The 12,350-nt window shown below is 35.8% G+C and overlaps 1 protein-coding gene across 1 annotated transcript; it reads left to right on the forward strand.

Moving 5' to 3' along the window:
* Positions 1-426: 426 nt before the first annotated feature.
* Positions 427-8,345, forward strand: ODAM (odontogenic, ameloblast associated). The gene is made up of 10 exons (XM_077751024.1): positions 427-477; positions 583-624; positions 1,423-1,470; positions 2,029-2,262; positions 3,806-3,853; positions 5,443-5,547; positions 6,339-6,386; positions 7,424-7,496; positions 7,925-8,085; positions 8,316-8,345. Exons 1-10 carry the CDS (start codon positions 427-429, stop codon positions 8,343-8,345), a joined length of 840 nt encoding a protein of 279 aa, XP_077607150.1.
* The last annotated feature ends 4,005 nt before the right edge of the window (positions 8,346-12,350 follow it).

A 12,350-nucleotide genomic window follows, 5' to 3' on the forward strand; every position in this document is an offset into this window, starting at 1 on the left:
TTAAAATTGATTTTATTATAAAGACCTAGTTCAGTGACCCCAGTCAGCCCTGTCAGTCATGGGCACCCCAGTTATGGACCCATTCCTTCTGTGCAAGGGTGAAGACCATCTTGTTCTCTAACTCATTCAACTTTATCACATGCCACCAAATGAATTATTTGGTCAAGCTAAGAGGCTTATTTGTCAAGCAAACAATTCTGGTTTTTATAAACAGGTGCTCTGAGAAAAAGAATAAGTTCTCTTATAGATATTTATAAGTATGCTTTTTTTATTTTAAATCCTAATATATAAGTAAATACTATAGAATTTACCTAACCGCTCCTCTGATGGAACAATACCCACCAATTATTGTTATCATGATTGTTATACAGAGGTTCTATTTTAAGCTCAATTTCACAATTTATTTTCTAGATATTTCATCTGAAAATGAAAACTATAATTCTTCTTGGGCTACTGGGAGCCACAATGTCAGCCCCAGTAAGTGATCCTATGGTACAACAAAAATCATTGTGTGAAACCTTTAATCCTTCTTTAATGTGAAATCCTTCTTTCACCATTTCTCTTTTTTTGTTTATTTTTTAGCTTATCCCACAGCGTCTTATGTCTGCAAGCAACAGTAATGAGGTTAGTTTGAATACTTACAACATTCTCCGTCTTGTTTGTTTGTTTGTTTATATGGAAACCCAGTAGAGAAGAGATAAAAGCTTTGGTTAATTTACCCTGCATTCCTACCTGTTAGCTCTTTATATCCAAATACATTTCCAATATTCATGTTTAATGGGTGTACCAGGTTATTTCTAATATATTATTTTGCTCCCCTCCTTGACTGTAAATTCTTTAAAGCCAGAGACAATATCTCATACATATTAGAATAGTAGCACCTAATACAGATGCATATAGGTGTTTAAGAGCATAAAATGACTGGCTAACCCGCTGGAAGGGGCTGAAGTTGTGCAAGCTCATATACAGCAGGGAAAAGGTAGTTAAATCCTAACCTCTAATCACTGTAATTTAGCATAAGCTTAGTGAAAAAACACCACCAGCAGGCAGCTGATCAGTCAGCCCTGACTTGTTTTTTTTTTTTTTTTGAGACAGAGAGGGAGAGAGAGAGAGAGAGAGAGAGAGCGTGCGCGCGAGTGGGGGAGGGGCAGAGAGAGGAGAGACACAGAATCGGAGGCAGGCTCCAGCCTCTGAGCTATCAGCACAGAGCCCAATGCGGGGCTCGAACCCATGAACTTTTATATCATGACCTGAGCCGAAGTCACTTGACCTGAAGTCACATGACCTGAGCCAAAGACACTTAACCAACTGAGACACCCAGGTGCCCCAAATCTGACTTGTTCTTTATTTGTGGTAAACATTGTTCTTAATAGTTTTAGCATGTGTAATAATGTTGTTTTCATATTATCTTTCCTTTTCTAGTTACTTCTGAATCTTAATACTGCCCAGCTTCAGCCACTACAGCTTCAGGTACCTCTATAATTATTTTAAGATTTTCCTACGACTTATTTTTTTACAGTACTTTGTATAAGACCAAAATGTTTTCTGATTTCATTTCTGAAATCTCAATTTTTAAGGTTATGGATTCATCCCATATATTCTAATGACCTTCATTTGAAGATGAAAGTAAAAGCTGTAATCTGATTAAGATTTATTTACTGAAAACTTGATACATGCCAGGCACAAATCCTCAAAACTATGAGATAGTTCAATTAACTATTTACAGAAAGTCATACTCAGTTATTAAAAGAAAAAAAAGAAGCAGATTTAAAACTAGTCTAGCAACTGCAGAAGCCATACTCTTCATCCGCTTCACTGTACCCCATATTTTTTATAATCACTGGGAATTCAGCATCGTTCATGCTATTTGCACAGCTCATAATATGCTAAAATGCTGTCCTTTTTTATATTCAGCAATAAAATTGCAGAAATTGTTTACATTTTGTCCTTTTCTTGCTCAGAACTGATTTTAAATTCTTTCTGAAATGAAAGAAAGATGCTTCCTTTCTTTCTTTTGTTTCCTTCCAGGGCCCATTTAATTCATGGATTCCTCCTTTCTCTGGGATTCTACAACAGCGGCAGCAAGCTCAAATTCCAGGGCTCTCCCAGTTCTCTTTATCAGCTCTTGATCGGTTTGCTGGACTGTTCCCAAATCAGACACCTTTCCCGGGATGGGTCAGTTTTGCGCAAGGAACCCAGGTGGGGCAGCTGGACCCCTCACAGCCCCAAACATCACCACAGACCCAGCAGGGACCTGGTCACGTAAGTAGGGCCCCTCCCATCCTGTTGTTCTTTGCAGAGATAACTCATTTTGAATGTGAAAATGAACTACTAATCAGCTTTAAAATAAGACAGGAGCAGGGTGCCTGGGTGGCTCAGTCAGATTAAGCATCTGACTCTTGATTCCAGCTCAGGTCATGATCTCTCTCTCTCTCCCTTGCCCCTCTCCCTGGCTCAAACTCTATCTCTTAAAAACAAAAACAAACAAACAAACTTTAAAATAAGACAGGAGTTACTGAGAAAGAATTCTTTCGCACAGTTTGCTCTGCCATCACTGGAAGCACTTCCTTATCTTTTCTGATTTCTAACATGAAAAATACCATTTAAATCAGCTATTCTATTACAGCCACAAATCAAAAATGTCAAAACAGGTCATAAGAAAGATAATAAGGGAAATTTCGTCTTTGAAAAAGAAACAATTTGCCTTAATGACATACGCATAATAGATACCCTTTTGTTGTGACAGAGTCTTGTATACAAATTACACATGTATGTGGTTAGGTCTAAGAAAAACAGCTCTGGGATTTGATGTTAAAAAGTCAAGTATAGGGGCACCTGGGTGGCTCAGTTAGTTAACCATTCAACTTTTTAAAAAAATTTTTAACGTTTATTCATTCTTGAAAGACAGAGACAAAGTGAGAGTGGGAGAGGGACAGATAGGGAGAGAGACACAGAATCCAAAGCAGGCTCCAGTTTCTGAGCTGTCAGCACAGAGCCAGATGCGGGGCTTGAACCCATGAACTATAAGATCATGACCTGAGCTGAAGTCAGACGCTTAACTGACTGAGCCACCCAGGTGCCCCTCAACTTTTTTAAAAAAATATTTTATTCATTTTTTGAGAGAGAGAGAGAGAGAAAGAGAGACAGAGAGAGAGTATGAGCAGGGGAGGGGCAGAGAGAGAGAGGGAGACACAGAATCTGAAGGAGGATCCAGGCTCTGCACTGTCAGCACAGAGTCTGCCAGGCTTGAACTCAGCAACCATGAGATCATGAACTGAGCCAAAGTTGGACACCTAACCGCTTGAGCCACACAGGCACCCCAAACATCAGATTCCTGATTCTGGTTCAGGTCATGATCTCATGGTTTGTGGGATCCAGCCCTGCATTAGGCTCTGCACCAACAGCACAGAGTCTGCTTGGGATTCTCTCTCTCTCTCTCTCTCTCTCTGCCCCTTTCCTGCTCATGTGTGCACATGCACAAGTATGCATGTTCTCTTTCTCTCTCTCAAATTAAATAAATAAACATCTAAAATACATATCTTTAGGGGCACCTGGGTAACTCGGTTAAGTGTCTGACTTCAGCTCAGATCATGATCTCACAGTTTGTAAGTTGACGCACTGTGTTGGGCTCTGTGCTGACATCTCAGAGCCTGGAGCCTGCTTCCAAATCTGTGTCTCGCTCGCTCTCTCTCTCTGCCCCTCCCCGGCTTGGGTTCTGACTCCCTCAAAAATAAATAAACATTTAGAAAATGTTTAATATATCTTTAAAACGTCAAGTGTAACTTTTTTATACCTTTTATGGCAGGTTATGCCCTACATGTTCTCCTTCAAAATGCCTCAAGAGCAAGCACAGGTAAAAAATGGAATATCATCACCATAGGTCATGTTCCCTCTGCATGGCATTAGTGCAGGCATTTGGGAACTCAAGAGAAATACTATGTGCTGACTTTTTCCAACCCTAAGTTTAGAGCGAGATGCATTAAACTGATAAAATATGATATGATGAAGAGATAACAAAACTTGCTCCACGTTATTTGGCAGTTATGACACTCCACTCAAACTATTACCAGGTTCCTGTATATTTTCCATTTAACTTCACATTACAATCAAATGGTAGTGATTTCCATTACATAAGAGATCTTAAAAAATGAATGCCAACTAGTATAATCATTAGAGTAATGCGAAAAACCCTCTCAAGATTAGTTTAATTAATTTTAAAATAGACTAGGTTCTAAGAAATAAGGACATAAATAAATTATTCACCAGCAGAGAACTGACCATTTCATCAAAATTTACACCACTTGGCTCCTCTGTAATCATAATTATGTAATTTTGTCCCACCCTCATTATAAAATAAAAGTTACTCCTAGACATTACCTCATTCCAAGCCAGAGATTTTACAGAGTTAGATACATGGTAAGTAGAATTACTCCACTTTAAGGATCAGGAAACTAAGTCTTAATGAGATTAAATTCCCAATCCTAATGGAAGTAAATAGCTGAGTTGGAATATAATTCTTCAACCTTCTTTTAACCACTAAACCAGTGACTCTCCACCCTGGCTTTGCATTAGAATTTCAGGTGGTAATTTTGAAAATTACTAATGCCTGGACCCTGCCCACACCTAATGAATCAAGATCTGAGGAGTAAACGTCAAGTAGGATTATCTGCTGAAATGCTAAGTAGGTGATTTTAATTCGTAGCCAGAAGTAAGAACCACTGCATAAAATGCACTTCTCAAACTACAGGGTTTATTTAACTTTTATGTCTAGTATTGTCTCTTATTAATTATGCAAGGAAACAAAACACTGTATAAACTCTTATGTATGTACTAAGATTCCCATTTTCTGTAAACACATACACATGTGTAAACACACACGGATATAAATGGAAGCCAATACATGATAATGTGGGTGTCAAAGTTGCAGTTAAACCAGTCCCTTGTCTATTTATGGATTGTCCAAAATTCTAAAAATGTATAGGGATTGTCTTAATAAAATGGCAATTATTAAAGGCAACACTTTCTTGAGAATTTGTTCATTATTATAGAACTTCTAATGCCAGATCTTGCAGAGTAATGATTCTCAAAAAATATGGAAAATGTTGCATAGCCTATTCTCTTCTTAGATATTCATAAAGTGATTTGTACATAAAATTTGTATATAAAATCTACAGTTTGTATGTAAAGTCCAAGGTACCCTTTTTGAAAATCTTATTATTTTACTACTTCTTTAATGTGTTTGACCAAGCAATCTTAAAATCCAGTGTCATGTGTAATACGAGTGACTTCTAAAGTCTGAGAAGGACTGCTTTATGCATCGTTTTGTTCATAAAATTATTAGATATAAATCAGCTGTAAAACAATATTGACATTAGAAGGGTTTTTTTAAAGGCCTATGCTGATCTAATGGAAGCTCTTATATACTTTTCTCTTTACAAATAGATGCTTCAGTACTATCCGGTCTACATGCTCCTACCTTGGGAACAACCTCAACAAACAGCCACACAATCACCCCCACAAACAGGACAGCAGCAATTTGAGGAGCAGGTAACTACTGTTTGATTCTCATCGGACTAGTTCCTCTTGAGAATAGAGAAGTTCTGGTAAATTTTCAGAGAAAAGAATATTTGAGTTTATTTACTACAAAAGTCAACAGTCTGAACTGGTTGTCACAGACAGATACCATGTTCTCCTAAAATATCACTAATTTGGAAATACCCGAAGCTGAATTTTAAAAAGAATGAAGTCAGTAAGTGGACTTCAGTAAAATCAGAGGCCAAAAGCTGCATCATCTTGGAAAAAATCTTCTCATTTTTCAAAAGCTACCAGTATCCTTCTTGTCATATTTACATGTGGTTATTATTTAAAAAAGAAAAACTATATAGCCTCCATGACAGAAGGCATCTATGATCACTAGATACAATAAGATAACTTTATATTGAGATTTATGGACCTGCAATACATTTTTGGAATTCTAATGCAATTCCAGGTGGCACATACATAACTAGACTTCTGTTAGTTAGAATGGGGGAAAAATTTAATGGCTTATCACTACCCTAAAACCAAATTAGAGAAAACTGAAAATTATGCTTTAAATGAGTGGTAGTTGTAATTCTAATTGAGTCATGTTAATTTAATGAGAAAGGGAAAATGTTAACCTAGTACAGTATTAAAAAGATGCTTGGTAATTTATCAATAATTTTTACCACTTAGAACATACAAACTTTCAAAAAAGCATTTAATATAATAATATAATATATAATTTTAAGTAATGATTTATTACAAAATTATGACAAAATCATACAATAAATCTAATGCATTTTCCAAAAATCTGACAGATGCCATTCTATACTCAATTTGGATATATTCCAGTACAAGTAGAACCTGTAAGTAATGCATACTTTTCATTTTTAAAAAATCTAACTTTTCAAATGGCTTGCTTCGTAACCTATTAAATCCACCGGTGCCCTTCGGCCAAAACCCATCAGGAACACCACCATAGTTGAACAAAATTAGATTTGTCTATTCATTGCAACGAAGGAGGACACACATGGGGAACTATGGATGTCTTTTTTTTTTTTAATAAATCTTTTTTTTAAGTTCATTTCTTTATTTTGGGCAAGCAAGAAAGATCGTGCATGAGCGGGATAGGGGCAGAGAGGGAGGGAGAGAGAATCCTGAGCTCTGTGCTATCAGTGCAGAGCCCATCATGCGGATCCATGCCATGAATCATGAGATCATGACCTGAGCCGAGATCAAAAACCAGACACTTAACCAGCTGAGTCACTCAGGAGCCCCTGTGGGTGTCTTTATAGGAAGGTGACTGTTCATAGAGTCTAGACTTCTGTCAGGTGATTTTGGGGAGACTTCAGTGTGTCTGAATTGGGTGGGTGTTCTCAAGAAGTGATGGGCAATGTTATGATTGATTAATTAAACAATTCTTACCTAGAAAATAAGAATAGAGCAAGGCAAAGTCTATGATTACTAAAAAACAAACAAACAAACAAAAAATAAAACAGGAAGAGTTACTCAGGTTATCCAGGATATCAGGGTGTGTGGTATTTTTGTGGCTGGCATGGTGACCTTGCTTTAAACAAGATTACAGAGTGGTCTTGTTTTTGTTGTATTTTATCATGTTCAGACATGATGTTGTCTGATGTTGGCACTCTGCAGGATTGTTAACGTTCGACAGAATACCAGGGCCCAGCAGAGAATGTCCAGCAAGCCCCTGACAACACAAGCAGAGATTTATGTCCCATGTCACAAGCTATTTTTCTCTTTCTCAAATCTAAATGATTATGTTTGTTTTAAGAAACTGAAATGAAAGAAGTTAGGATGTGTTAGAAGGTTAACTGCCTTCAATTCAAAACCCCATTTCATAGATGAAAAATTTAGACTTTTTAAAAACTTACCAATTTTTCAGGTTATACCAGGAGGTCAGCAGCAACTAGCCTTAGATCCCTTCACAGACACAGCTTCTGAAACTGTTGTGATGTTAAGATTCCTCACCACCCTCTGCTAGGCACCAGAAATCAGCAACTGACAGCCTGCAGGTTCCTGTACTATTGTGCATTTTAATGAAAACTTTATTATTATTTTTCCATCAATAATTATTATTCCTTCCACCTATAATCTTATACCAGTGAAGATTCAATTTATGCATTCATCAAATATTTACTACTCTATATATGATACACTCCTAGGTACACTCATTTAAAACCATGTATCAAGACACATCCATGTTTGCCGGTATTTATTTATAGCCTATCTATGATAGATCATAACCTAGAAAACTAATGAAGTCATTTACTACTTATGTGAATTCTGTGCCTTACATCTCAATTCTATTGCTTTATATTCTTCCCAATTTTGACCTCGTACTTGAACCAGTAACTACTTTGTTTTCTTTCTAATTCTTCATAGCCTGCAGAAGGAGTGATACCATATTCACAAAAAGAAATGATAAACTTTAAGCATGCCAATGGAGGAATCTTCATTCCTTCTACTTCACAAAAATCCAGCACTACAAATTTTGGTGCTCCTGCTATAGAGCCAACTAATACCCCACAGGTGATGGAAAAAAAGGTAGAGTAATCAAAGATTCACTTTATGTAACAAATTGTTATGTAATTGAAAATATAAAGTTAATGTTTATAGGACTTACTCATGGAAATAATGAGAGAGGTAATGATATAGTAAAATATGTGGTCTTTACCTTGAATAGGGAGGTGAATAATTGATTATTCATAATTAATTAGAATACAATTTAATTTTTATTTAATAAGAACTTCTTGTGAATGTCATTTTCTCACTAGGCCAAGACTGATTACCAAAAGGAACCATAAGATGGTGTCCTAATCATTCAGATATTTTGGTAGGTATTTGCCAAGAGGAATGTATTAAGCACCATGACATACCGTAAATTAAAAAAGAAATAAAAAACTGTCAGGGGAGCTAAAATTAAAAAAGAAATAAAAAACTGTCAGGGGAGCTAATGAAGATGTCTTATCAAAATGGATTTTTAAAAAGTTAGTGTTGGGGCGCCTGGGTGGCTTAGTCGGTTAAGCGTCCGACTTTCACTTAGGTCGTGATCTCGCGGTTCGTGGGTTCAAGCCCCGCGTCGGGCTCTGTGCTGACTGCCGGCTCGGAGCCTGGAGCCTGTTTCAGAGTCTGTGACTCCCTCTCTCTCTGACCCTCCCCTGCTCACACTGTCTCTCTCTCTCTCTCTCTCTCTCTCTCTCTCCTGGAAATAAATAAAACATTTAAAAAAAAAAAGTTAGTGTTTATATAGTCCTACAAAGCTGATAATATTTATGGGACTTTACCAATATTTTTTAAAATAAAAATAAAATTTCAAGAATCATTTCTGCCTATGCCATATAGGCATATAGTTCATTTGGTATGAACTCTGAAAACACAAGTAGTAAACATACAAGGTGTGCATAAAAGACATTCTACAGACACAATATAGATTCGGTTCCTCTAAATCATCCCTTTGCTTTGCAAGCTAGAAGTAACTTTGCCAATGCATCTGTATTAGCTTGGAATGAAATAAAGTCTCCTAGTGTTCAAAAAAATTGCAGAATCACATGGAATTTAAAAATTCCATGACTTTTGTATCAAATATAACCTTAATTAATTACCTGTCCTAATGGGCTTGGTTGGCTGAGGCTCATGGGTGTTTGATAGAAGGACAAGCTGGAATGGCATTTAGGTAAAAAATAGACAATAAAAAGCAAACAATCTGGCCTGAAGGAAAAAGTAAAAGACAAGGGTTTTTTGTTTTTTGGTTTTTTTGAAATCTCCTCCCTGCTGTCGAAGAGCCTTTTCTGATTCTTCCTTCTATGCAAATGAATACTCAGCATTCTTCAGTTGAAAAAAAATCTACAAAAATCCAACCAGATGTGAAGAGTTTAGCACCTCTTTAGAAAAGCCGCTTATATCATGTGACATTTTATACAATGCAACTCAGTTCAAGTTATTTAATCAGAAATGCTGAAAGATTTCAGTATTGTGTGACCTTCACTCTATGTGACAACAGTGCCAGAAGTAAACTTTTCTCCTTTTTGTTAAGCTTTTTGAAAAATATCTAGGAAATATTACACAAAACATTCCATTGGTATTAAAACATGCTCCTATCTTATTTTTCAGAGAAAAAGATGTGGCTGTGCCTTGGATATCATTTTAGGCTATTTGCTTCCTCAATACGAATACCAGTTTTTTGAAATATATGAAATACTCCTCTCTTGAATTTCTTTTTACTTATAAATAGCATTGCACTGTTTAAATGGACAATAATACAATCATTTAATAAGTCCTGTTTTTACAAAATTATATTTCTTTTCATATATCCTATCATTGAGTAATTTAGAAGATAACAATGATAAGAATAAAGCTAATATCACTGAATCAACTAGATCACTGCATTAATAAAGAATAGCTCTGGAAAATGAGAATAAAGATACATTGTCACTGGATTTGTGTGGTGTGGTGATTGTGACTAATGACTTAAAGTATGTACCTATCTTTGATTTATCATCTCATTATTACCCCCAGGCCCATTCAGCTAGACGCCTTCTGATACACCTCCCCTTAGAATCAAAATTATTTGGTGGCAGGTATCATGAACTGCATGCTCCCGGTAAGACCCAGCTACATAGAGAGATGGATGTCATCACCTAAAAGTGTAGGTCCCTAGGAAGATGTATGTTGGTTTGAGGAGGTAACATCCTGTAGAGAATAGAGCAGAGATTTTGGATTTCATCAGATCTGGCTTTCAATATGGTTTTGAGCCTTTGGCAAGCCATTTAACATGGAATTTGTTTTCTCAGGTGTGAAACATAGATTACGATACTTATCTTTCAGAACTTCTGATGGAACTGCACAAAATAACATAATTAAGCCAGCTGGCCATACAAAGTACATTGTGAAAGTTTAGTTGGCATGCATAATTTGTTCCGGAAACATGCCTATAATCCAAAGTACTTGTATATCAAAGCCAATTTCAAGAACCATTGGCTCATTTGTGATCACGTGACATTAAGTATCACACACTACATATATTGCAAGACATGGGTCGTTTATCAAGTTAAAATTTATTAGAAATGTTTGCTAGTCTTGCAGAATACTTGCAGAACAAATTACTCATAATCCATGGTTTTACTATACTCAGAAAGTGTTAATTTTCCCTTTCAACTGTGACTATGGGAGGACTTATTTTCTCAGCTTTGGAGCTTCAGCTGAAATTCTGAGAAAACAGGAAAGTTGACACTTAATATTCTTTACATATTTTTATGTAGGTGTGTGTTGATGAGTGTGAGTATGTGCACACAGAAAGAAATTTGAGTGTATAAATGAATGATTATTATATGTTAGGTAGTTTCAGATGAATTTGATTAGTAGCCTAGGCTTTAAAACCGATCAAAATTCGCAGCATAATACCTTTTCCAGCATTTAGTATCATTATGACTCTGAAAACTGCTATGTACCTATAGAAGACCAACCCAATAGTCACCTACCCTACTTTCCTCTTATAATTCATCCTTTCCCCTAAATTAGTGAATTGAATGAGTGTAATTCTAGGTAACTGACTGACCTCTTAATATTGGACATGACATAGAGATTCACACATCCAGAAGTCTGATGAAAGCAGGTATTCAGTACTTAGGAGCATTGTGTCCCAAAATTCCAAGAGTTAATGAGGTCACTGAAAAAATTACATGAGGTAATTCATGCTAAGTATTTATTTAGAAAACATTCTGGAATATAGTACACATTCAACTTCTCATTAAGAAGGAGGGGAAAGGAGATGGTCAGAGACTGAAAGCAGAGATAAGCACAACATAGCTACCCTGTTCAAGGGCACGGTGGGGAGAACCAGAATTCAGGGAAAACTGCAAAACTCTAAGCATCAAAGGAAATCAAGTCAAGGGTTTGCAAATATCAGGGATTGCAATAATAAATAATGTGAAAAATATGAGGATTACATAAATACAGTATTAACAAATTGGAAGCATAAGATGGATAAGTATTACATAAATAAAATAATACAATGTTAAAAATTAAGTTACTCAAGAATAAATATTTTTATAAAGACATTAATATTAAGCCCAGTATGCTGAAATTATTTGTTTGTTTTAGGCAATATTAACAGTATCTTATTACTCTGGATAGCTTTAACAGATCCAATTTAGTGACTGAGCTTAAAAAATAAATTTCCTAATCTGTGACTATTCAGTATCCAGTCTGTTTCAGGAAGATGTTAAGTCATGTTAAGGTATTCATGAGCAACAACTATGTTTGAAAACCTGAATAATATACTTGCTATCAATGAAACATTCTACATTTTCAAGGTACTTTATAAAAGATACCATTTTTGTTAAACTACACCATTTTTGTATCAACATTAGGAAGAAGTTACAGTTAATGGAAATATCACCAGAATACAAGCATAAAACTATGTTTTGTTTGTTTGTTTGCTTGTTTGTTTGTTTTAACCCTATTATCCCAATCTCCGTATCCCAGGCCAGTGAAAAAAGCGAGGCAGAGAAAGTAGCTCAACCAATTTATTTTGTACTGATTTGAATTGAAAAAGTCTGTGTTGAATAATTTCTCTAAAATTACTTCTGCTTAGATTTTGTAATCCACAATGGTTTTGTTTGCCTGTTTGTTTGTTTTAAATATTTCTTTGGGGGAGGGGACATCACCCATCTATTCAATTTAGAGAAACATTTTACAGTCTTGAGGTCTTTTTTTTTTTTTTTTTTTACACATTTCATGCCACAAATTCATAAGAAATGGTTTCCAGTGTTCCTCAAAATTTTCCCTACCAACTTTCTCTTTTTTCCACT

The sequence above is a fragment of the Crocuta crocuta genome, unplaced genomic scaffold (genome assembly GCF_008692635.1).
Source record: "Crocuta crocuta isolate KB4526 unplaced genomic scaffold, BGI_CrCroc_1.0 scaffold1, whole genome shotgun sequence".
Taxonomy (NCBI): Eukaryota; Metazoa; Chordata; class Mammalia; order Carnivora; family Hyaenidae; genus Crocuta; species Crocuta crocuta.

Coding starts and splice junctions, on each gene's coding strand:
- ODAM (XM_077751024.1), top strand. CDS start 427: ATGAAAACTATAATTCTTCTTGGGCTACTGGGAGCCACAATGTCAGCC. Junction 625..1,422: donor CTGCAAGCAACAGTAATGAG/GTTAGTTTGAAT, acceptor TTCCTTTTCTAG/TTACTTCTGAATCTTAATAC. Junction 1,471..2,028: donor TTCAGCCACTACAGCTTCAG/GTACCTCTATAA, acceptor GTTTCCTTCCAG/GGCCCATTTAATTCATGGAT.